The sequence below is a fragment of the Rhinoraja longicauda genome, chromosome 4 (assembly GCF_053455715.1).
Source record: "Rhinoraja longicauda isolate Sanriku21f chromosome 4, sRhiLon1.1, whole genome shotgun sequence".
Lineage (NCBI taxonomy): Eukaryota > Metazoa > Chordata > Chondrichthyes > Rajiformes > Arhynchobatidae > Rhinoraja > Rhinoraja longicauda.
The window spans coordinates 1467347-1495089 of record NC_135956.1 but is presented as its reverse complement, the minus strand read 5'-3'; the positions used below and the strand labels follow the sequence as shown (position 1 = coordinate 1495089).

Genomic DNA, 27743 nt, shown 5'->3' with positions numbered 1-27743 from the left:
ATGTATAATTAATAGTTCCTATTATAGGTAAAACCTGTGCTACAGCCATCCAGTAATTGAAGTACAGCCCAGCAGAATTCATTAATCTCTACCCAAACGTTTGAGTTATGAATAAAATGAGCTCGGACTGTATTTACATTGGGGTGGGGAGTAAATGAACACCTAATTTTTCTTTACATACACACCACGTGGCTTTGCATTATGGAAAATTGTGACATACACCATTTTCTAGTAATGCAAACCACCATCACCATCCCCATCCCACCAATAATGCAGGGGGTTTGGCTGTAACTAGAAACTACTGACTACACCAATCTATGCACTAACATTAAGGACTGTTTATTACAATGAAAAAAGTTCTGTAAATCAAGGATAGTGTCTTTAAATTGTTCATTGTAAATTGAGTATATGTAGTAATGTGGCGAATGTTACTACTTTTAGAAGTCACACAGAACTGTTACTCAAATCCCAGTGAAATTTGCTTTTCACAGTCATAGCAACAAATTTGGCTGTAACAATTTGAATTTAGACTGAATGGTGGAAGGCAACGGAAATGACCAAGCTTGCTTCTCATGGTTAATTGAGATACTCAAGATTTGCTGAAAATTTTGGATAATGATTCAGAATGTGGTTATTTTTAAAAAGCTGACTGGGCTTGTACTCTTGATAAATCAGCATTTAGAATCTTGGTTGATATATTCTTAAAGGGCCCGTCCCACAGGCGATTTTAAGGCGACTGCTGGCGACTAGACTGTCGCCGAACATTCGACGGGGTGCCGCGGGCATGATCGTGAGGGGTCTTCAATGAATCGTAGCGGATCTCGGCGCGTCGCGGAAAAAAATTTCAGATAGAAATTTCTCGGCGACAGCTGGCTTGTCGCCAGGTATCGTAGCTTATTGCGGGCGCTGTCGCATGCTGTCCCCAGGTTTGCTAGGTTGTCGCAGATGCATTTAGAAGCAAGTAATATTAAATTAAGAAAAGGCATTTGAAGATGCCAGAAGATAGTTTTGTTTAACCAATTTATTTACCGTCAGGACATTTGACAGGTAGATTGGAGGCGACAGTTTGATGGTCAGGTAAGCATGGGAATTTCACGATGTTTCCGAAGACGGTGTAATCTCTTAGCCATGTATTAGTTTCACAAAAAAAGTAACTTGTATCGACCTGACTCGGCATTGTCGTGGTCATTGTCGTTGGGTAAAAGAAAATTTTGGCGATCTGCTACGACTTTAACAGCCGGCAGCAGTCGCCTAAAAAAAAAAAATCGCCTAAGTGGGACAGGCCCTTAATTTATCCCTACCACCCGTCTGCCCCACTCTCCACAACCTTGAGGCCTCATGCACTTCTACCATCCATCTCCTCCTTCCTATACGCAGATGCAATGTTCACTATAATTGGGAGAAAGTTTTAATAATTGCAACAGCTAGGTAAATTTTAATGAGATACAGATTCCAATGCAACGTTTGCTTTAGTTTAATTTAAAGATACAGCATTGAAACAGCCCCATCGGCCCACTGAGTCCATGCTGACCATCAATCACCCATTCACACCAGTTCTCTGTTATCTCTTTTTCGCATCCACTCCCACTTTGCACACACTAGGGGTAAATTAGTGGCTAATAAACCTACAAACTTGCATGTCTTTGGGATGTGGGATGAAACTGGAGAAAACCCACGTGGTCACAAGGAAAACGTGCAAGCTCTATGCAGACAGCACTCAAGGTCAGGATTGAAGCCTGGTCTCTGTTGATTTTAGGCAGCAGCTCTACCAGCTGTGCCACCCTTTATACACTAACTACTCCACTACATCATAAGCAATGATATAAATGTTTCCATATCTAAACTACTTGATACTGAGATAATTAAGTATTCCTGTTGGAAAACATAGAGCATGTCTAGAATTTTAACTCCTTACGATTCTAGCTTTTAAGAATTGAGGCTTTGAAGTGAATTTCAATGGCAAAAGGCAGATTTTTTTTGTCACATAACCTCATTGATGAATAAATGGTCGATACTTGCTGCGTGGTGCATTAAATAGCAATTGAGCATAGTTCTGAAGGAATGTTCAGATCTGTATGTGTACCCTGCAAATTTAGCAGCAAAAAAGAAAGTTGCTAACAAACAGCAACACAAATAGTTTATTAACGTTAAAAGTACTTCAGAAAATTGGTCCCACCTTTACACAGTTTTCAATGTTCTGTATAAAATGTAATTCTCACCAACCCAAATTTTATAAAATCAATCAACCAAAATGAATGGTTATGTGATGCTGGTGCTTCACATTGTAATTAAATGTTAATTAGATCATCATAGTCTGAAGGACATCTAAATAATATAATGTAATTTACATAAAATTCCCAAAGAACGAGAAGTTAAAATATACAAAGTTTTCTTCCATTCAACTAGCTTATCAAATACAAGCAGTATGGCATATCAGACAATTTAATCAGTTGGCAATCTCTTGGGATCTAACTGTTAGTGCCTTTCCATGTTTTATATTAGGCAAAGATAGACTTTAGACTTTACTTTGGAGATGCAGCGTGGAAACAGGCCCTTCGGCCCAGCGTCTGCGCTGACCAATGTTCCCCGTACACTATCATGATCCTACACACTAGGGACAATGTACAATTTTACCAAAGCTAATTAACCTACAATCCTGTACATCTTTGGAGTGTAGGAGGAAAGTGGAGCACCCAGAGAAAACCCATGCATTCGTAGGGAGATGTACAAACTCCATATAGACAGCATCCAAGTCAGGATTGAACCTGGGTTTATGGCACTGCAAGGCAGCAATTCAACCGCTGCGCCACTGTGCCACCCCACAAAATATTATTATTCGCTAAATAATGAGTTAATTTGTCGATTTCCAAGTAACAAATATGTTTTATGCATTATTTAAGGTTTCCATATACATGATTAAATCTGCTGTTTTACTTGCTGAAAGGCAAGTAAAAAATTTAATTGTGGACATAATTAGTCCACATACTCAGTACAAGATTTGAGTAATTTGTAAATGTGCTTAAAAACTTCAATCTTTTAGTACTGGTGCAGAAAACATTTCTAAACTATTACTCTAGGAACAGGTTAGTATTTATTATTGGACTAAAGGTCATACTCACTTCTAATGCAGTCAACACTATCCTCTCGACTGAAGAAAAATAAGCATCCCATAGGAACTGTGTCTGCTGCCTAAGTGCTAAGATTTTGTTCTGATTAATAGATCTTACAGTAGAAGGAATCTGTAGGACAAGGAAATGTACAATAAGCAATAGTACATAATATACACCAAAATAAATTTCCTAATTGATGAATACATCACATCCTTAATTGAGAACACATGACAATTTATTCTTCAGTATGACAATGAATTTGCAAGGCACTCGTGCTAGAGCACACGTGAAACAGACTTGCAACTAATAAGATCAACAGAATAGCTGTTTTTTCCCAGTGAGGAATATCTTTGATGTGCGTAGTTTCAACTGCCCAAAAGTAAAACAAACCATTACCATTTCCACTGGTGAATCACTTCAGTCATTAAATTTAAAAAACAAAAAATGCTCAAGTTGAAAACTTAAATTTCATGCTTTATATTAATTTCACATGCTACTTTCAGCAATTACTGCATTAAAAACAATTCCTTTAATAGTTGATGTTTCTTTCAAGGACATAAGGGAATGTGGTTCCCTTGGTTAGTTCAAACAATCCATTTGAAGGAAGCAACAGGAACAAACTCCAGAATTTGAGAGAGAAAAAAGATCAAAATGACGTGGAGAATATCACAGCCTATTCCACCCTGGTAGTTGCATTTTATTTTTTTATTCTTATTTTTTATTTTTTAAATCGTTGAGAACATTAGTGGCGCAAAGATGCTGGTTTGCGACGGGCACGGTGACGGACGCCCCACACATCTCTGTCCTCCATACAGCTGGCCAGCTCCTCTGTTGTCTCTACATATGCGTCTTCCATCAACGTCTTCAGCATGGTCTTGTTTGGTGGTCCCGGGTTCCGTCTTCCATGGGTGGGTTCCCACAGCACAACCTTGTTTGCTGGTGTTTCTGGGTGGTGGTGGCAATGACCAGCGAGCCTCATCCTTCCCCACCTGATCTTCTCAGTCAGAGGTGGAATCTCCCCGTAGAGCTGGGCGTTGGTGGTGTGGTCCCTCCAACTGACATTTTGAACTTTTCTGAGCATTCGGGGATGTGGGGGTGGGGAGACTGTGGGGGTGGGGGTGTAGCAGACAGGTATTTCTGTGGAAATGACACAAATTATTCTTAGGTATTGCTTTTTAATCCTGCTTCATGCACATCCTGCACCATGTTGGAAATCCAGGATGTTTCCAGTAAGCTGGAAAAGTGTGCATAGAATATCATTAGTTGGGAAAGCACATAAAGTATAGGAAGGAACTGTAGATGTGAATTTACACCGAAGATAGACACAAAATGCTGGAGTAACTCAGAGGGTCAGGCAGCATCTCCGGAGAAAAGGAATAGATAGGTTACATTTCAGGTCGAGACCCTTCTGTAGACCTTTAGACTTGAGCAGCAACTAGCATTACTGGAGTGGAGTTAAAAGGCCAAGTATTAGATTTTTTTTTTAGAGATACAGCGCAGAAACAGGCCCTTCGGCCCACCGAGTCCAAGCCGCCCAGCGATCCCTGCACATTAACACTATCCTACACACACTAGGGACAATTTTTACATTTACCCAGTCAATTAACCTACATACCTGTACGTCTTTGGAGTGTGGGAGGAAACCGAAGATCTCGGAGAAATCCCACGCAGGTCACGGGGAGAACGTACAAACTCCGTACAGACAGCACCCGTAGTCAGGATCGAACCCGAGTCTCCGGCGCTGCATTCGCTGTAAGGCAGCAACTCTACCGCTGCGCCACCGTGTCGCCATTACATGTTTCAGGATGTGGTCACTGTGGAACTTAAGGCTCCACAGGCACACTGTTAGGCAGATCAAATCAAACAAACAGATAGTGCAGGAGTCCCATGTGTCATGCTCTCTAACCCATATTTACTCCCAAACACTGGAAAAGGTGCTAGGTCCTCGGGGAGAACAGGCAAGAGCTCCCCACAGTTAATTACGTGGAGTTTGGATGGAAATAAAACTATCAAAAGACTGGGGTTTCAATAATTGGAGGTGAGGGGGTGGGGAGACAGGTATTTCTGTGGCAATGCTGGATCGTCAGAGGTTATTGCTAATGTGGGGTCAATGCTATCAGCAGAGGGGTGGATAACATCTGGATTATAGGAAGCCAAGAGCGAGTTTAAAAACCCCATATGTAGCTCTGAAGAATGTTACTGAGAGCAAACTGGACCAATCAATGAGGGCGAGAGGAGCCAGGACCTCTTTCAATATGTTTGGGTCATTGTAAGTCAGAACAAGATTCTGCATATTAACTGTCGAGAAAGACATTTGACGGGTGGCAAGGCTATGTTTCCTTTGCTGTCCTTCAAAGCTGTCAAGACATTTCAATGTTTCGCTATACATTGGTTAAGTTTTAATCTTTTTGAATACATCAATTAAAACATAACTTTAAAAAAATCAAACGCTCAATTAGTTAGCCCAAAAACATAACACATTAATTTATTCAAAAATATTACAGTAGGTGTAATTTTATAAAATTACAATTTGCCTTTCAACAGAAAGGGCTCTGGTGATGGATCAGAGGGTAGATCCCCTTGTAAAAATATTTGGGAATTCAAGCAAGCTGCTGCTCAATCATTGAATTTTAGAAACAGGAAACTGACAGTGTAACTTATGCAGCAAACCCAAGCCTTCTGCATTTAATTAACAAAATATCTGGCAAGCCTGGCAACAAAATGCAGGCTATTTTGAATCCTTCTTGATGGGTTGACTACTATGTAATAATGAATATATAATTATCTGGAATGTTAAGTTGTTTAATACTTTAATCACTGTTCTTATTAAAAAGCATGCCATCGATCTAAAAAAAACTGTAATTGGCCTCCTGCAGTAATATGCTGCTATGTGAAAGTTAAAATGCAATTCCAAACCAGAATGGAAAATGAAAGGAAATAATAATCACAGCTGGAGAATTCATCACACGTACTACAATGCACTGTGGAAATATCTGTGTGCAACTTGTACAGAACATAATTACTGGGAAAGAATAAACTTGGGAAAATCAATTTTCCTAATAATGATGTGCATTGTAAATTCCAGAGACAATTACAATGTCCACACTTCAATGCATTAAATAAATTTAGAGATACATGGTTATTTTAAACAATATTAAATCTTAACTATTTAACCTAACTTCATGACATTTGTTTTCTAAAGTCTAATGTTAATGCAGTCCCAAGCAGTGAATAAACATGCTAAACTCAAGTGATGCAAGTGTAACGGGGAAAAACTGGCTTCCAAATATAGCAGCATCTAATGACACCATTAACATCGGACCATGTAACATAAATACAGATACCGTGAGACATGAACGTATCTTAGTTAAAGAATTAAAGCAATGCATCATCAGGGTTAGCCCCAAGAATTGTAAACTTCTCCAAATATATTCTCATAATCAAAATTCTTATTTATATCGTCATGTACCAGAGTTTAATACATTTTAGCTTTGTCAAGAGTGAAAAGTTTGTCGAGAAAATGTAACAATGAAATTCATACTGGAGGAATGGGGCACCCATTCTTTCTCTCCAGAGATGCTGCCTGTCCCGCTGAGTTACTGCTGCTTTTTGTGTCTACCTTCGGTTTAAACCAGCATCTGCAGTTCATTCCTACACATTAACCCAATAATCCCTGGGTTCAGCCTCGTAAACCTCTCTGGCCCCTCTCCAACATCAGCACATCCTTCCTCAGATATGGGGCCTAAAACTACTCACAATACTCCAAATGCGGTCTGACCATCTTATAGAACCTCAGGATTACATCTGTTTTTATATTCTATTTTTGGAATTCTGCACAAGCACTCCCAAGTCCCTTTGCACCTCTGATTTCTGAATTCTCACCCCATTTAGAAAATAGTCAAAGCCTTTATTTCAACTACCAAAATGCATGACTCCACACTGCAAAAAGATGCGCAGAGACCCAGATCACTGAGCTTGGAAACCAGTTTGGAGGGAGATGGTGTTGAATGCTGAGTTGTTCATAATCCATGAACAACAGCCTCATGTATGTGTTTTTATTGTTTAAGTGGTCCAGTGCATAGTGGAGAACCAGCGAGATCACATCCACTGTCGATCTATTGTAGCAGTAGGCAAATTATAATAGATCCAGGTTCTTGCTGACGTAGAAGTAAACATGCGTCATAACCAACCTTTGAAAGCACTTCACCACGGATGCTAATACCACTGGATAGTAGTCATTGAAGCATGTCACCTTATTTTTCTTGGGCATTGGTTCTATTGATGCTCTTTTAAAGCAGGATCTGCATTGGTGGCACAGTGGCTTAGCAGTTGAGGTGCTGTCTCGTAGTGCCAGATACATGGGTCCGATCCTGACCTCGGGTGCTGTCTGTGCAGTTTGTACATTCTCCCACCGGGTGGGTTTTCTCCTGGCGCTCCGCTTTCCTTCCACATTCCAAAGACGTGCAGGGTTGTAGATTCATTGGCTTCTGTAAATTCTCGCTCATAAATTGATGATCAGCGTGGACTCGATGGGCCGAATGGCCTGTTTCCACGCTGTGTCTCCAAACTAAACTGCAATACTGAGAGGTTGAAGATATCTGTAAAAACTCCAGCCAGTCTAGACACATGATTGTACACCCAATATCGACTAACTATCTCAAGATAAAACCATAGATAAATATGATCACGACATTTCAAGTACAATATATAAAGCAAAGGGAATGATGCAGAGGGCATAATAGTCTTCAGCATTGTAGTGCATCAGTTCTATGGACAAAGTCGAATGTCCGTACTGCGGTGGAGGTGAATTGGACAGTTTTCTAGCTCATATGAGGACCTTCAGGAGTTGAATAACAGGGGGAAGAACCAATTCCCGAGTTTGGTGGTATGCACTTTCATGTTTCTGCACCTTCTGCAGGACAGGAGCAGCAGGAATGACCAGTGTGAATTTCCTTCGTCATTTTAGGAAGCAGAGGCATTGGTGTGCCTTCTTGGCTACTCCATCAACGTGGTCTGTCCATGACAGGTAATTAGTAATATTAACCTCAAGGAACTTGAAGCTCTCAACCATTCCACTACTGCACCATTAATGCTGATTGGGGCATACACTCCACCATGCTTCACGCAGTTGATAACTAGCTCCATCTTGCTGACATCGAGAGAGATTATTGACCTGACACAATGCGACTAAGTTCTCCTTCCTGTACGTTTCATCATCTGTTTGTGAATCAGCCCTCCACAGTGGTGTCATCTACAATTGTAGGGGACAGAGAGCACATTCTTGTGGGGCGCCGGTGTTGAGAATTATTGTGAATGAGCTGTTGTCACCTATCCTGACGGATTGTGGTCTGTGGTCAGAAAGTTGAGGATTCAGTGGCAGAGGGAGGTACTGAGTCCTAGGTCCAGAAATTTGGAGATGATGTTGGATGGGATTATAGTTGAAACAGGAATGTAACTTAAACGTCCTTGTCATCTACATGTTCCAGAGGAATGTTTAGGATCAGGGAGATGGCATCTGCTGTGGAGCTGTTGCAATTAGAGCATAAGACATAGGAGCAGACTTAGACCTTTCAGACCATTAAGACTATTCCACCATTTGATCATTGCTGATCTATATTTCCCTCTCAATCCCATTCTTCTGCCTTCTCCTCATAACCTCTGACACCCTTACTGATCAAGACGACAAGTCAGTTGCAATGGCAAGCAAACTACAGTGGAACAAGGCTGACTGGAAGCTGGAATTGATGTGAACCTTCACGCAGTATCTCAAAGCACTCCATGTGATGGCTGTCCGAGCCACTGGATGGTGGTTACTACAGCACGCTACCGTACTCATCTTTGGCACCAGGATGACAGTGGTCTTTTTTGAAGCAGGTGGGGACCTCAGAATGGAGTTGCGAGAGGTTAAAGATAACTATGAGTTCTTATGCCATCTGTTCCGCACAGTTCCCGAGGACTTGACCAGCAACTCCATTCCGACTAGTTGCTTTCCATGCATTTACTCTCAGGAAAGCCGATCTTACAACTGTAACAGGCACACTAGAGACTGGTGGGGCAGGTGGCACTCTGTCGGACTGCCTGAAGAAGGGCCTCGACCCAAAACATCACCCATTCCTTCTCTCCAGAGATGCTGTCTGACCCGCTGAGTTAATCCAGCATTTTGTGTCTATCTTCAGTGTAAACCAGCATCTGCAGTTCCTTCCTACAACATCCATAAAGTGTGTTGGGTAAAATTGCACACAATGTCTTTATGCCGATAACAGAATGATCTACACCAACCAATACAGACAATGGAAATAAAAACCAGTAAATGAACAATAAAACTGCAGTTTCAGGAAATTCAAAATAAAACCAGAAAATGTTGAAAATAATTATGCGGCAAGAGAAACAGATTTAATATTTCATGTCAAAGCATTTTCTGTTTCTTTATTTGAGATAAAAGCAAGGAGATTTTATGGAAATCATCAACCATCTCCCTTTCCCAGCCCATTGAAACTGAGTGCAACTTTCTAATAGATTAGGAATGGTGAGAAAGAATTGCAACACCACCCTACCCTCCAGCCCCACCCTACCTGCAGCAGCAACCTTTCATCTCCAATGACAACAGCTTGGTTCCAGTCAATAACTTCTGAAAATGGTAGTTCCCAGCCATTACTTAACATCACTGGAATACATGCAGCCTGCAAAATAAATATGAAAACTATTAATAGTTAAAATGAAAAATGTAGATGTTTCAAAGTTAAAAATGATAGAAGAATTAAAATTATATTCTTTAGTAAGAGTGACATGCTTTTAAACGTCACCCATTCCTTCTCGCCCAAGATGCTGCCTGACCCGCTGAGTTACTCCAGCATTTTTGTGTCTACCTTTGGTTTAGAACTGTGATTTTCTTTACATAATACTGTTGCAACTGTCACTTTCCCCCCTCCACCTTTCTTTTCCATATCCCTCAGCAGAGAAAGATTTATGTTAAATTATTAAAATACACTACTGTTTATTTTAATATTCTCAGGCTCCAACCACCACATTCATTGCATACTATTAGATTTTCCTGAGGCATATCGCCCAGAAACAGGATTTTCCACTCCCTCTGACAGCATCAGCTTGTATTAATCCCATCTACTTTTCACATTGTCAACTCTCCTCAGTTGGTGCTGGACCAGTCCATTAAACTCCAGCAGTTTAGAAAAACTTGTTAGGCACACTGCCCAATGGTTTTGCATTAACCAAGCTGTTGTGGGACTTAAGTTCTACATGTTATCAGTCTGGAGATCTGGATGGTTAAGTTACTAACATGACCACTACACTACTTAGAAACAAACACATCACAATGACAATTTGGAAACAGATTAATTAGTCCAACCAGCAATAATAGTAACCAGCAATAATAATAACCAGCAATAATATCATTGAATTGTTTTTTCTGAACCAGTCAATAAACTTGTTCGACATTTTTTTTAATCATGTTTGTTTATTCACTTATGCAGTCTGATTTAGAATTCTTTCATACTTTCCGAAATGCTAACCATAAGCAAGGAGAAAGCTTCTGCCCTCTTCATGCAAAGGCACCTCACTTAAAATCCTAAATACTGTAAACAAGCTTATCTAAAGTTATCTTTCAGAAATGTAAACACATTCAACAAATCAATTCTCAATTTCTTATGAACCTGTCTTGTACCCTTTCAAAACCAAATTCTTCTTTGTGGAACATAGTGTAGTCTTATTCATATTATGCATTATCTTATTCGCTCTTGAATTTTATATAGGTCTTCCAGTATAACTAAAAAAAAACAACTATTTAAAAAAATTTGCCAACTTGAAGTATTCTTTAATATAGTGTTTTACTTCTAACTCAGTTGGTCAACCCCAGTGCTAAACTTACCTCAGAATGGAATTACTTGTGTTATTTTATTTAATGAAAGTGCAATGTAAGACAAACCAACACCCAGTTACAGTTAAGATATTTAATTAATCAACCTTGACTTTATTGAAAAAAACTAGAATTTAATTCCAGGACTTAATAGCAAAAGAGAAAGAAATCTGACACACAATGTAGAAAATGTGAACATTTTTAATAATTTGGTAACAGCTGATGTGGTACAAAAAGCCACCAAAACAAGTCAGTAATTTAAATTCCATACTCAATTCAACATTGCACCTTACACATTCTGATCCTAAATTGCACACAATTATAAAACCTGCTATTATTGTTGCTATCAGCATCTCATTATTTGGAATATAGCTCAGCTTAAACTATACTTTATTATACACCTAACTGAACACTATGATTAAGGAAAAGATGAAGTAAATATAATTAGTCTCATGCATTATCCAATGGACTCTTGCATCAGCCTTCTGCTTTGAAACACATATCCAGGAAAAGTATTTGGGTTCCTGCTTCACCAGATATACATTTCTGCAGTGACATAGGACATCCTACTTTCAAACTGCAGACTTAGCATCATTTGCTGAGTATGCTTTTCATTGTTATCATTTATTGCACTTATTGTGCTGAAAATATTTAGCAATGTTTAAGAAAAACATTGCAACTTCTCACAAAGACTTGATTTTAAAGTATAATTCCTTGTTTAATGGAATAATTCAGCAGAATTAAGACCTAATGATAGTAAATGCAACAATAAAGCGGTTAAACAATTTTAGATCAGTGACCAATATAGGTGCAGGTGAAAGAAGTAAAGACTGATTCTTTGAATATCTGCCTTCTGATAGATGTGTCTATCATTTCCCACTAATTCTGAGACATACCTGAATTTTTTTAAAATTCTATTACTTGGTACCATATACCTTGAGGCAGCACGGAGTTGCAGCCTTACAGCACCAGAGACCCAAGTTCGATCCCAACTACGGGTGCTGTCTGTATGGAGTTTGTACATTCTCCCGTGACCACTTGGGTTTTCTCTGAGATCTTCAGTTTCCTTCCACGTTCCAAAGACGTACAGGTTTGTAGGTTAATTGGCATGGTAGAAATGTAAATTGTCCCTAGTGTGTGTATGGTAATGTTAATGTGCGAGGTTCACTGGTTGGCACGTACTTGGTGGGCCAAAGGGCCTGTTTCCGCTCTGTATCTCCAAAACTAAAACCTGTAACAATGCCATATGTAGGATTGCTCTTTCCATTTATTAGATATAGAAAGAGATATAGATATAGAAAGAGGTGATTAGATAGACAGGAGATAGGAGTGCACGATGAGAAAATAATGAGGTTTAAAATGATCTAAAGTTAAAGTTGCTTTTTTTGGGCTGTATTTGCCTCTAATATTCATTTTAATATGTCAGGCAGAATTTCCATGATACTACTAATTTAAAGAAATATTAACCAATTTATTTTTGCCTTACAAGAGAAAGGACATTACCTAGAAATAGTGGAGGACAACTCTGAAATAAATGAGCTTGAACCACTTAATGTTAGCAAAAACTAATACTTGCGCAATTAATAAGACTCAAAGCTAATGGATACCAAGAAACTGATGTTCCACAACCTAAAATTTGAAGCAGAGTCTCATTTGCACTTTACCCTGTCTAAAAACTGTTACAATTGTTTCGTTTCGTTGGGTTGCTGTTAATTACTTAAATTATTGCATCGTATGGGAGGCGCATTCCCAATCTCATTGTACCCCTGGGTACAATGACAATAAAGATATATTGTATTGTTTTGTATTGTATTAAGGAGATGGTGGATGCATTAGATGTCAAGGCTTTGAGTTTCATTGATGGAGATAGTGGACACATCAGATGTCATCTTTCAAAACATCAGATTGCAGAATGTTTTCTGCAGGTTGCAAGGTTGAAAATATAATATTAAAGAATTAAATATTTAAGAAAGGGGGCAGAGAGAGAAATCAAACACTATAAATCAGCTATCCATGCTTAAGAAGCAGGGAAATGAGGCAAGGAGTTTTTACTAAACAAGATAGGATTGACACATTGGTAATTGGTACCTTTTGAAAGGAAAATCAAGTCTGAAAAATCTTTAGTACTTTTTGAAAGAATAGATATAGGTAAACCAAATGATGTGGTGTATTTCAACTACTTTCAAAAAGATGCCACACAGGAAATTATTAAACAAAGAGTGTATAGTATCAAGTAATATAATGGTTTGGATTGCAGTTTAGTTAATAAACAGAAATAGACAACAGGAAGCAAGTCATTTTCAGGTTGTTGATTTTGATGAGTGGGATGCAGCAGCAATCAGCAAACAAGTCTTCACAATCTATATCAGTGATTTGGAGGAGGGGATCAAGTGCAATACATCCAAGTTTGTTGATGATTCAAAGACAGGTGACTGTGAAATTGGAGACATGGGCTTCTGGGGAATTTAGAAAGATTAGATGAATAGGCAAAATGGAATATAATGTAAAAGAAATGTGAGATCATCTACTTTGACATGAAAATAAACCATGGAGTACATTTTAAAATGGAGAGATCAAGGAGTATCCAATTAGACCAAAGTGTCCTTGCATATAAATTGCCTAATATGCAGGTTAAGTAATTAAGAAGGACTTTTTGCAAGAGGATTTGAATAGGATTTGGAATCCACTCATTAAGTGGGTTACGGAGGCTCAGTTGTTGAATCTATACATTAGCCTGGCCACACTCCCTTTGCACTGCTACGATTGGCAAGGTGGTGCTGGAACCTGAAAACTTACTTCCAAATTCAAGAACAGCTTCATCCCATCAACCATCAGGTTGTTGAACTACCTTGCACAATCCTAACCATAACTGTACCCTAGCCCCAAACTACTACAAACTTTGCACTACTATGTCCGCTTAACGTCCTTTGAATTTTGCACTGCCATGGTCTGATTTACTTAAAATAACAATTTATTGTAGATTTGTTTTAGTTGTGTCTAATATGCCTGTTAAGCTGCAGCAAGTAAGTTTTTTTTTTGTCTGATTGATATCTGGGGCGTATGACAAATAAACACTTGATCTCTTAAATTGATACCCAGACGCGTCAATTTGCATTATGGAAAATGTTCATTTTTTTAGCCTGTGGTTTGTGAGTAATGCAAAGTTGGAGGCCACAGAATGCTTAAATCCATCCAGCTATTCTTCTATTACTTTATGTAAAAATTAGGTGTGTTAAGTATACAATCAATCCATTAGTGACAAAACATTACCAGCAATTTTCCTTTTGCTCCATAAAATGTTGACAATAATCTAGAGAATAAAAAACGGGGATGAAAATACAAAGAACACCAAGATTTCAGAGGTTCATGCGTTTAATGAAATTTTAAAGGTTACATGGTTGAAACCTATATTATAAAAAATACTGGAGATTCTCTGCAGATCAGTCTCTGTGCAAGAAAAAGTAGTGTTAATAATAGGGTCAATGATGGGATGTGAACTACTGGGATTTAATGTCTAGATTGCTGAGAGGAAGGGGCACAATTTAAAAATGCTTGAATTATAATCAATGATATTATTCTTTTGTGTGCACTAAATATGTATCAGCAACTCTACTTGGTAGAAACAATATAAATATATACAAAATAGATGCTAAGCATGCTCCGGATTTTCAATTTTATTTTTAGAAAGCACAGCAGCAGCTGTATTCATTACACATCAATTACCTGCAAAGCCTCCAGAAATCGGAAAGATCCCAGTCTACGACCCCTGGGAACCAAACAGAAGGTGGAATTGTGCAATAGTTCACGATAATCATACCTAGGAAGGAATAATTAAGAGGTTTATAGAAACTCATCCATTTGAACTCAACTCAAACAAGTTTCAACCTTTTCAAAATTCATTTTTTGGGCGTTTCAAGGCCAGGATTCAAGGCCAGCTTCCCCAAGTATCTTTCTTTGCTAGGTAATTCCAGCATGTAAAGTGTCAATTATTTAGGTCCGAGACTGACTGAATATCTGCAAGCATGTATAGGAATATTTTCCACCAAAAATGATCAAATCAGTTAAGTTTTTAAAGTGACATTATAGCAGCTTCTTATTCACTTACTAGCATCAGTTTATTGCCAGATTTTGTCGATAAAAATGAATTCAAATGCAAAAACTGCCATGGTGAAATTGGAAATTCATTTTCTCAAATTACTTCAGGCTCCAGGTCACTAATAATCACTAAACTTCGGATCCTTAATAATGGATCCTTGAATTGGGCAATGCTAGAGCCTCCAGAATTTGGTCAGTGAGCCTACCCAATGAATAATCACAGAAAACTGAACAGGAAGTTGCCAGTACAATCTTTGATCAGTGTTAAGTTAACCGAGAGCTAAAGGAGTGGTAGGGTTGTGATATTTAGTTGGATAATTAAGTCAGATTTGCCTTTCATTAAGATAAATCATGGCGCATGAACTGCACGATCCTCAAATGCATGTTGAAATGCTGCAAATTTCTGAGTTCCTCTCACAACGTTTGGGTCAACTTTCCTTTATGTTCTCTTCCCTACCCAAAACGTCACCCATCCCTTCTCTCCAGAGATGCTGCCTGACTCGCTGATTTATTCCAGCATTTTCTGTCTGTCTCTAGCAGTTCTAATCTTCCCAGCACCAAGCCAATTCTAACCAAAAGGGAGGAAAAACAATCTATAGTATGTTATGGGTACACACATGAAAATTAGAGTAAGCCAAATTTTGACTTGGAATATTCCATCGTTAGTGTGATTGTACTGTACAAAAAAAAATATTGAAGCAATCACACAACTAAATTACACAAGAAAATATCACTGACAAGGGCACCTCTGCAGAGATAAATATAAATGAAACCACACATTATTAATGCAACCGGAGACCTCAAAGTAGAAAGAGTGCCTTGAAGAAATGGATCTAAGAATTAAAAGTACAATTCTTGAAGTACAAGTACATGAGACTTACATGTAGAAGCAGGCATTTCACAGACTAACAGATATATTTCAAAATCGAGCTCAACTACCAGTTATGTAGCACTTCATCAAGGTAAAGGATCAGTAAACTGTTCATGTTCTGGTATTTTGCGCAGTAAAAAGAGGCAACATTTTTACGTTTTGTAACAGGAGAATAGAACCAAGATAATCAGTCTTGTAACATAGAAACATAGAAAATAGGTGCAGGAGTAGGCCATTCGGCCCTTCGAGCCTGCACCGCCATTCAATATGATCATGGCTGATCATCCAACTCAGTATCCCGTACCTGCCTTCTCTCCATACCCCCTGATCCCTTTAGCCACAAGGGCCACATCTAACTCCCTCTTAAATATAGCCAATGAACTGGCCTCAACTACCTTCTGTGGCAGAGAATTCCACAGATTCACCACTCTCTGTGTGAAAAAAAACGTTCTCATCTCGGTCCTAAAAGACTTCCCCCTTATCCTTAAACTGTGACCCCTTGTTCTGGACTTCCCCAACATCGGGAACAATTTTCCTGCATTCCAACACCTTAAGAATTTTGTAAGTTTCTATAAGATCCCCCCTCAATCTTCTAAATTCCAGCGAGTACAAGCCGAGTCTATCCAGTCTTTCTTCATATGAAAGTCCTGCCATCCCAGGAATCAATCTGGTGAACCTTCTCTGTACTCCCTCTATGGCAAGAATGTCTTTCCTCAGATTAGGAGACCAAAACTGTACGCAATACTCCAGGTGTGGTCTCACCAATGCCCTGTACAACTGCAGCAGAACCTCCCTGCTCCTATACTCAAATCCCCTCGCTATGAATGCCAACATACCATTCGCTTTCTTCACTGCCTGCTGCACCTGCATGCCTACTTTCAATGACTGGTGTACCACGACACCCAGGTCTCGTTGCATATCCCCTTCTCCTAATCGGCCACCATTCAGATAATATCATCTGTCATTGTCATCCATAAATATCCATTGTAGAGGACGTGACAGGTGGAGTTCCATAAAACTAGACAGAATAAGGGGGGCAGAAAGAACTGGGGGGGTGGGGAGCAGAAAGAACTGGTGTGGGGGGGGGGACAGAAAGAACTGGTGGGGGGGGGAGCAGAAAGAACTGGTGGGGGGGGAGCAGAAAGAACTGGTGGGGGGGAGCAGAAAGAACTGGTGGTGGGGGGGGGAGCAAAAAGAACTGGTGGGGGGGAGCAGAAAGAACTGGGGGGGAAGCAGAAAGAACGAGGGGAGCAGAAAAAGAACGAGGGGGAGCAGAAAGAAGGGAATCGAGAACTTTGTGGTGGAAGGAGGGCAAACAAGGGCAAAGTCGTAATGATTCACTCTTGTTGGCAAGGATAAATACACTGATGCTTCAGGAAATCACACATACTACTCGACATGGGTGATTGTATTAACTAAGGTAAATTGAGGTGGAAAGATAGTGTGCTATGTACGTTCTTAACAGCTATAAAATGCTTTGAAATGTGAGAGGCTAGTCAAGAAGCACATCTGCGCCCTCCTTCCTCGCAACATGGACCCACTACAGTTCGCATACTGTCCGAACAGGTCCACGGATGATGCGGGCTCCCAGGTTCTATACACCGCTCTCTCTCATCTGGACAACCAGGGGGGCTATGTGATGATGCTGTTCATTGACTTTAGTTCAGCATTCAATACAATAGTCCCCAGCAGACTGGTTGAGAAGCTGCTGGAACTGGGGCTTAGCACCCCTCTGTGTGCCTGGGTCCTGGACTTTCTCACCGCCAGGCCCCAAGTGGTCAGGATGGGGGAACACACATCCAGCTCCCTCACCCTGAACATAGGATCCCCCAGGGCTGCGTCCTTAGCCCCCTACTGTACTCCATGTACACACATGACTGTGGGGCCAGGTTCAGCTCAAACTCCATCATCAAGTTTGCTGATGACACCGTGGTGGTGGGCCGGATCTCCAACAACGATGAGAAGGCCTACCGAGAGGAGGTGGCTGATCTGGCACTCTGGTGTCAGGACAATAGCCTCCTCTTGAATGTCACTAAAACGAAGGAGCTGATTGTGGACTTCAGAAGGGCTAAACATCCAAGGACGTACACGCCACTGGAGATAAATGGGTCTACTGTGGATAGGGTGAACAGTTTTAAATACTTGGGAGTCCGCATCACAGAGGATCTGACGTGGGCAACGCACATTGCCGCACTGGTGGGTAAGGCAAAGCAGCGCCTTTACCACCTTAGACAACTGAGGAAATTCAGAGTGTCTCGGAGGATCCTTCATTGCTTCTACTCTGGGGCTGTAGAGAGCATCCTGTCCGGCAACATTACAGTCTGGTTTGGGAACAGCTCTGCCCAGGACAGGATGGCCCTGCAGAGAGTAGTGCGTTCGGCAGAACGCACCATGGGAACTACACTCGTCCCCCTGCAGGACCTATACATCAGGAGGAGCAGATCCAAAGCAAGCAAGATCATGAGGGACCCCTGCCACCCAGTAACGGACTGTTCCAGATGCTACGATCAGGCAAACGCCTCCGCTGTCACGCTGTGAAAACGGAGAGGATGAGACGGAGTTTCTTCCCACAGGCCATCAGGACTGTCAACTTTTATAACCCCAGAGACTAAATTTTAGTATATATACTATATATAGTATATAGTAACTTATTAACTTTATTTATATGCTGTAACTGTAATTCTTTTTTGTGCACAATCCGCAGGCATTGCCACTTTCATTTCACTGCACATCGTGTATGTGTATGTGACAACTAAATTTGACTTGACTTGAAAATGGTTTCTTCATTTAGCCAAAAGTGAGACACATGCAAATTGAAGACAGTTTGAAGAAAAGGAAATCAAAGGGAATTTCATTGTATTGAGTGGCAGGAAAGCATTTTATAGTGCTGTGTGCATGAGAAGGTAACATCAATGTTAACATTAGCAAGTTGAGATGTATAAACTAATAGGAGCCTGTTAAAAATGCTCTGCTCTTTACTTGAAAAGTCTTTGTGGTCAATGGAAACTAAAGATACTAGAGGAGCAAGATGAACCACTCCTTCTCCTTTGACTCCTCCCACTTCCTCCAAATCCAAGGCATAGCTATGGGCACTCGCATGGGCCCTAGCTATGCCTGCCTCTTTGTAGGGTACGTCATACAATCCCTGTTCCAGGCGTATACTGGCCCCATCCCCGAACTCTACCTCCGCTACACTGACGACTGCCTCTTGTACCCATGCAGAACTCACTGACTTCATAAATTTCACCACTAATTTCCATCCTGCTCTTAAATATACTTGGACTATCTCCGACATCTCCCTACTGTTTCTGGATCTCACCATCTCCATCACAGGAGACAGACTAGTGACCGACATCTACTACAAACCTACAGACTCCCATAGCTATCCTGACTACACTTCTTCCCACCCTGTCTCCTGTAAAAACCTTATTCCCTACTCCCAATTCCTCCGTCTACGCCGCATCCACGCCCAGGAAGAGGTGTTTCATACTCGGGCATCAGAGATGTCCTCATTCTTTAGGAAACGGGGGTTCCCCTCTTCCATTATAGATGAGGCTCTCACTAGGGTCTCCTCTATATCCCACAGCTCCGCTCTTGCTCCCCCTCTCCCCATTTGTAATACGGATAGAGTCCCCCTTGTCCTCACCTTCCACCCCTTCAGCAGTCGTATACAACAAATTATCCCCCAAAATTTCCGTCACCTCCAATGTGATCCCATTGCTGGCCACATCTTCCCATCTTCATCCTTTCCGCTTTCTGCAGAGACCGTTCCCTCCGTAACTCCCTGGTCCACTCATCCCTTCCCACCTAAACCACCCCATCCCCAGGTACTTTCCCCTGCAACCGCAGGGGATGCACACCTGTCCCTTTACCTCCCCCCTCGACTCCATCCAAGGACCCAAACAGTCTTTCCAGGTGAGGCAGAGGTTCCCCTGTACCTCCTCCAACCTCATCTATTGTATCCACTGTTCCAGATGTCAACTTCTCTACATCGCCGAGACCAAACGCAGGCCTGGTGATCATTTCGCTCAACACCTTCGCTCAGTCCGCCTTAACCAACCTCGTTTCCCAGTGGCTCACCACTTTAACTCCCCCTCCCAGTCTGCCCTTTCTGTCATGGGCCTCCTCCATTGTCATAGTGAGGCCCAGCGCAAATTGGAGGAACAGCATCTCATATTTCGCTCGGGCAGTTTACACCCCAACAATGACTTCTCTAACTTCAGATAGTTCAGTCTGAAGGGTTTCAATCCGAAACGTCACCCATTCCTTCTCTCCTGAGATGCTGCCTGACCTGCTGAGTTACTCCATTTTGTGAAATAAATACCATCGATTTGTACCAGCATCTGCAGTTATTTTCTTACACTATCAGATAGTTCCTCTGTCCTTCTCTTTCCCCTCCCCTTCCCAGTTCTCCTACTGTCTTCCTGTCCTACTACATCCTATCTTTGTCCCGCCCCCTCCCCTGACATCAGTCTGAAGAAGGGTCTCGACCCAAACGTCACCCATTCCTTCTCTCCTGAGATGCTGCCTGACCCGCTGAGTTACTCCAGCATTTTGTGTCTTCCGTAGAAACATATAATGCTGAAATCAACGTAATAGTATAAAAAATGTTTCCTATTCACCACTATATATACCTGTTTTAAGGTAAATCACCAAACACAGAAAATATAAAAAAATTGCAAATAAATGTAAAACACCTTAGGTCAACCAACCAACACTCATATGATAGATACAAAATGCTGGAGTAACTCAGTGGGTCAGACAGATCTATGGAGAGAAGGAATAGATGACGTCTCGAGTCGGCACCCTTCAGAGAGTTTAGACCTGAAACGTCATCTATTCCTTTTCTCCAGAAATGCTCCCAGACCCGCTGAGTTACTCCAGCATTTTGTATCTATCTTTGTTGTAAACCAGCATCTGCAACTCCTTCCTACACAATCTCATATGAACTTCCCACCTCAATCATATGTCAGGTGGTGTTGCCGGGGAAGGGAAGGGAATGTGTTGAGAAAATGAACACTTGGATTCATCCACAACTCTGGCCATTTGATTTATGACCAATTTTAAAAAGTGAGAACAAGAAGCCTTTAAACTTACATTACCTGGTACACAAAATAAAATTAGACACTACTTAATTCAGGATCTGGTATCTTTAAAGTTGTGGTTTTTTAAAAAACAGTCACAAGTCAGAATCATCTACCAACAATCAGGAGTGCTTCCCAACATATATTCTGGCTGTAATGCCATTAACTGTTCCAAGCAGATTCATGGTTCCTTCAGTCACCCTCTACCCTCCCCCATTCCCAACCATTGGTTGAATTCATTCTCAGCATTCCGTTACGCTGAGAAAGGTTTTAGCGAAGGCAGCCTACATTGCAAGTGAAGTTAGTAATCTGCAATGGCATGCATTCCTCTCCAAAATTAACAGCCAAGTTTGTTTTAATCACTTCATAAAATCCAATTAGCTCACAGATGCCATAACCCTTTTGATTCATGAGGGAAAAAAATCAAACAAGGTCCAAAAGCATTCAAAATTCAACAAGAACCATGCAATGCCAAGAAATAGAACCTAGATACCATCATGTAAAAACCCCCAGAAATGCAACATTATTTAACTTAAATTACGTCGAGGGAGGTGGTCAATCAGGTAATATAGCACTAGCCTTTGTGAATTTAAACTGAGTTGTCTTGTGCCAATAACTAAAACTTTCTAACCTGGGCGACATTTTACGATAACTATTAAATAATTGCTCTGCAACATCCATGTCAGGCTTTTAAGGTAAAAGTATTTTGTTTGCCTTCACACTGCGTAACAAAAATAACCTACACAACCCTATGCAAACATTGAGTCAAATATAACAAACTTTGTTGAATATTGGAGTCATATTCAAGATGAGGGTATTGCTGTCAATATTATTCACATAGGTAGACACAAAATGTTGGAGTAACTCAGCGGACAGGCAGCATCTCTGGAGAGATGCAATGGGCGACGTTTTGGGTCGAGACCCTCAGGGGAATGGATGGGACAGAGATAGAATGTAGTCGGGGACAGTAAGACTGGTGGGAGAACTGGGAAGCAAATAGCCCTTGTTTTCCCTCTCCATCCCCTCCCCCTTCCCAGTTCTCCCACCAGTCTTACTGTCCGACGACATCTATCTCTGTCCCACCCACTCCCCTGACATCAGTCTGAAGGTCTCGACCCGATATCAGTCTGAAGAAGGGTCAGACTCAATGTTTGCAGTTGTGTAGGTTATTTTTGTTACGCAGTGTGAAGGCAGACAAAATATTTTTACCTTAAAAACCAGACATGGATGTTGCAGAGCAATTATTTAATAGTTATTGTACAATGTCGCCCAGGTTAGAAAGTTTCAGTTGCCTGTCTCGCTGAGTTACTCCAGCATTTTGTGTCTACCTTCGATTTAAACCAGCATCTGCAGTTCTTTCTTGCAAATATTATTCACCTGTTCTTCATGGATAATCATTTGTTATGTGCAGAATAGTGAATTTAAATAATTTATTCTTAATTGAAGCACAGCTGGTGGAATCAGACGAGAAACCATTTACCTGTATTTAAAAAAGACAAGTCGCTAGAGTAACTCTGCGGGTCATCACTTTGTGTCCATTTTTGTAAACCAGCATCTGGAGTTCCTTGTGTTTCTTACTATATTAAATATGAAGTGACAGGTGACTTGCACATTATGGAGGAGTTGCGGTCTTATCAAATGGTCTGTATCACGATTCTTGGCAACATGAAACCTCTTTTCCTATTAAATTCTATATTATAAGTGTCGGTGTTCCTACAGCTGCTTTTTCTCTCCAAGCCATTTTATTGACGATGACAAAGTGACCCACTGCCAACATTTAACAGCTGGGGCTAACATTAGATTCCAGGGATCAATAAGACTCGTGCGAAAGAAGGAAATTGTTTAGTCATTCAATACTGTGGGGCAGCAAGATTTGTATACGAGTCATCATGTCGATTGGGTCTGTACTCACAGATGAGTCCCTCCCTTGGCACGCACTCTCCAGGGGGCACATGAACAGATCTCTCAGAGAGCAGAGCTCTTCATCTGCACATTTTCTCTGACGTGCACGGCTTTTGGATTAGGAAACGATTTAGAAAGTGGGGACATCAGAGACAGGGATGGGATTCGAAGATCGGAGATTATGGAAGAAAGATGGATAATGGATTAAAATGCAGTGATTTAGCAGAAGTGAAAGCAGAGGAATTACTTTAAGGAGCTGGTGCAAGAGCTGACCATGGCTACTGAGGCTCCCCAAAATGCAATGTCATAGAGAATGCCTTGTAGATGATGAGAACAGTGGTACTGCATGTTTTCCGACATGAACAGACATTATATGGAAAAGGAGGGACTTCTGTAAGAGCCACATTTATTCCATATTTTAAGTTCTTGGCTGGCGATTTGTGAATTCAGTGTGGGTGATTATCAGCTATTGGAAAGAGCAAAACTCGGGTTCGACTGTATATGCATTTAGACTTTCAAAGAAAGATCTTCTATGATAACTTTCAAGTAAAATATTTATATAAAGCATTTATATATTGATCTCTCTCAGATATTTCAAACGGATTTATACAGCACAAAGGAAATAGCTCTCACCACTCAGAAGTTAACATGTAATGTGTAGGAAAGAACTGCAGATGTTGGTTTGCACCAATGTTTTGGGTCGAGAAGGGTCTCGACCTGAAATCTCACCCATTCCTCTCCAGAGATGCTGCCTGTCCTGCTGAGTTACTCCAGCATTTTGTGTTGATCTTAACATGTAATACAGTCAGTTACTTCACTAAAAGATAAAAATCAAGTGGCAAGCTTCTAGAGCAATCTTACAAACAAGATGTTCTTAATCATTTTTCTCTACTGCCATCCACCATATTATTCAAGGTAATACAAACAGGAAAACAGTCAACAGTAGTATTTTTGGAAAATTATAGTAATTACTGGACAGATTATATGCTGTAAATCATGTAGCAATCTGCAGGAACATCTTCAAGGCATTGTGAATCATTGTGGATTCTGTCAGGTAGTTCCCCTGACAGACTACTAATGACATTTGCCAGAATGCCTCATCACCAGAAGTTCCAACTATTTTTCCAAGATTTTTGCCCGGCTGTAGCTGAAGAATGCCTTTTCTGTCAAATCCTTCAAAAACCAGATGGAGTATCAGTGCCACGCTACAATGCCCCTAAGGTGTCTGGAGTGAGGAATGAACCAAGAGAGTCTTTCACCATATCTGTAATGATGCCTGGAAAGGCTTTAGGATGCAGTAGCCTGTGTCAAAATTCACACAAATAGGACTCTACAAAATGCTCACATGGACACACACCAAAGCAACATCAACTACTCTGGAAAATTATCAACCAGGTGATAGATGCACTTTGGCCTGCCTATAACCTGGTCTTCAAATGTAAAGAGCAATCCCAAATTTTGCAACTGATACACTTTAGAACTACATAATGATGTTTCTATGCAGCTTTTGCCTAAATGAGGAAAGGCCACGGTTTAACGCTACATGCAGAATTTCAATCCTACAGATAAATGAGATTTGACTTGTACAATGAATGGTGACAAATAAGTGCACACCATTAGCAAATATTATGAATAAGCTGTATTTTTGCTTAAACACATACTATAAATTCCCAACGCAGTACGCTATTCAACATAGCAGACCATCAAATCAGTTTACTAGAGAAAAGCTTTCACAACTTTGAATAGATATATCTCAACATCATGATTGAGCCATTCACATCTCTTTGGAAAAATACTATTAGCTCTTCAACAAAATATTACCAACAGTGTCAGCAGCCTCACAGCAGCACAGATGGGAATAGCCTTATAATGCAGACAGAAACAAAGTTAATAAATCTTCGCTTCCAAAATAATCTTCCACCAATTCCAAGTGCCGCTAATTTCTTACACTGTACATATTCTATACTGAACTACATTAAACATCGCTCCAACACTATTGAAGAAAGCAAGATTTTAGTTGTACTGGGAGATAAGGCTCAAAAACAAAAGACTGCAGATGCTGGAAATCTGAAATAAAAACTAAAAAGGCAAAAAGCCTCAGGCAGGATCTGTGAAAAGAGAGTTAAGAGAGAAAGGTTCTGGTAAAGGGTCTCCAGTCTGAAATGTCAAAACTATTTCATTTTCACAGATGCTGTCTGAACTGCTGAGTTTTTCCAGCATTTTTTGGTTTGTTTTAATTTCAATTATTTTGATTTTAATTAAATTACAAAGTCGGAATTAATTAGCTGTTTATAAAGGCACCTAAGAAGGTGGTTGAGAGCTCCCTTTTGTATGGCTGCAGAATTATCACTATTGTACTTATAGGGATGACATTCCACGATTCTTACCAATGATTTAAAAAAATTCAAAATAGGGTGATGTGCAAGGAAACTTGCAAGTGACTCCATTCCTATGGTCCACAGCTGCAGCTTGGTCTGATGAAATTCCAAATATCCAGCAAGCAGGGTGCTGTGTTTCTCAGTTTCAGTTTTATTTTATTCCCCCACTCTCTCCTCTGTTCTTATTTATCACTAACCCAAAATTGGAAAATTCAATGTTCATACTGTTAGATTGTAAGCTGCCCAAGCAGAACACAAGGATGTTCCTCCAGTTTGTGGAAGCAGCCCAGGACAGAAAGGTCAGTATGGGAATTGGAGGGGGGAATAAAAGCGGAGACAGATTGATTTACAAGGGGATCTTGATCAGCTGGATAAGTGGGCTGAGGAATGACAGATCGCGTTAAATTCAGATAAGTGTGAGGTGTTGCACTTTGAAAGGTCAAATCAGGGTAGGACCCGAGGAGTGTAGGAAGCTACTGCAGATGCTGGTTTATACCAAAGATAGACACAAAGTGCTGGAGTAACTCAGCGGGCCAGGCAGCATCTTTGGAGAAATGGATAGGTGATGTTTTGGATTGAGACCCTTCTTCAGTTTGAAGCACAGGTGAGGGGAGGGGGTCCCAAGGTGCCATGTCGATGGCAGCGGCCTGAAGAAAGCATTGTCCGCAGAGGCTACATTATGAGCTTCAACAACAATTTGTCACCGGACCCTGAAAGGCTCGCTGGTGCACCTTGCAAGTCAGCGGTAGGGTTTTAACCCAGGGCTCTAACTGGCCAGAGAGATGGTGCTAACCATGGGTTCATCGGCAGGTCCATCCACTATATCCGAAATCCATTATAAAAGGTTCCATTATAATAAGGATTTACTGTATAAACTTTATTTGCAGAATCTGTTCATCATTACCACTCAACAAATGAGAGCAATAATCCAGATTGCTGAGGTAATACATTGTTAATCTTGCTATAAAAGGCCCCATGTTGTCCGTCTCCTTTGCTTTTAAAACATTGGTGCACGCAAGACTTAAAAATAAAAATACAAATCACCATTTTGGGCAGTGAATGGAAAACCTTGCCACAAAGAGCAAATCTCAATTCTCACTTCACATGGAATTAAATGTATCAGAATGGAAGGCATCTCAGCTATGCAAAAGGTCATGGTAGTCTGCAGTAACTAAGCAACATTTTTCAAAATGGTAGCAATTGCATTCAGTAATCCTGGCACCGAAGAAAAGCAATGCCAATGGTTTGCTTCTCGTTATTATATTAAGTTTTAGCAGATGTTAAAATGGAAGCACTTGAATGTTCGTTATGTTTTCACGAGTTCAAAGGATGTGCGAGTGCCACAGTAAAACAATAAAACAGACTAGGATAGTAACAGGAAAGCTTGGTATTAGCTGAATTCATTCCGATGTTGAAAAGGGTGATCTGCACGTATGCCTGGATCTGAAAGACTACTATATTATTTACACAGCAGCCAAATGGTTGAGAAGACTTAAAATTTAAATCTCAAAGGTCAATCTTAAAAACTATTCATTTTGCTAATAGTTATTCCATGTCTTCTGAACAAAATTAATTCCCTTATTTCCATTTAGAATGCAATAGCTAAGAGAATTAGAACCCATACACCCACCTTGCTAGTCAGTAAGATCAGGGTTGGCTCATTTTCTTTGAAATTAAACAAAATGCAATAAATGGTGTACTTCAGATATCAAAATAGAAATGCTGAATAGGTGCAGCAGTTTTGGCAGCATTGTGAAGAGAGAAAAGTTAAAATTTTAGGCCAAATTCATTAAAAAAAAGCCTGATAATCGTTTTAAGTACAGAGGGGAGGGGAAGTGGAAATCAGCAAGAATAACATCTATAACAAGGATGGGTTAATCAGGGAATAATAAAGGACAACTAAAGAAAAGATAGGTCTAACATTGGTAAAAATAAGAGAAACAGATGATCTGAACGGAGACCCGACCTTTGTTTTCTGGGTCGGGTCTCCGTTCCTGCTGCGGCCTACCACCGGCCAAACTCCTGGAGCTGGCAGCCTCCAGGGCTCCGGTTCGCAGAGCCCACGGACCGGACTCACCATCAGCGGAGCCGGCCGTCCTCGGAGGCTGCGGAAGCGGCTGCGACTCCCCTTAGGCTCGGGCCGCATGGATGCCGACATCAGGAGCTCCGGCAGTGGCAGCGTGTTCGTCCGCCCCGGATCGCGGGGCTTGGGTCGGCCCGCCGCGGACCTTTCACCGTCCGGCGTGGCCTGGAACGTGGCAACGACACCAGCCTGACCGCGGGAGAGGACAGCAGTGGAAGGGAAAAGACATTCTGGCCTTCCATCACAGTGAGGAGGGGACTGGAGGAGACTCACTGTGATGGATGTTTCTTTTTTTTTTTGTGTGTTGGTTGGGGTTGTGTAATTTGCTTATTTTATTGCTTTTATTGTTG

At 40.8% G+C, this 27743-nt stretch overlaps 1 protein-coding gene across 1 annotated transcript in view; it reads right to left on the bottom strand.

Moving 5' to 3' along the window:
- Nucleotides 1-27743, bottom strand: part of LOC144592549 (exostosin-1-like) — a 106242-nt gene that overhangs the window by 41528 nt on the left and 36971 nt on the right. Inside the window, exons 2-4 of the mRNA XM_078397128.1 lie at nucleotides 14704-14797; nucleotides 9683-9790; nucleotides 3120-3239 (exon numbers count right to left, since the gene is read on the bottom strand). Coding sequence (XP_078253254.1) covers nucleotides 3120-3239; nucleotides 9683-9790; nucleotides 14704-14797 — 322 coding nt within the window. The remainder of the gene's footprint in view (nucleotides 1-3119; nucleotides 3240-9682; nucleotides 9791-14703; nucleotides 14798-27743) is intronic.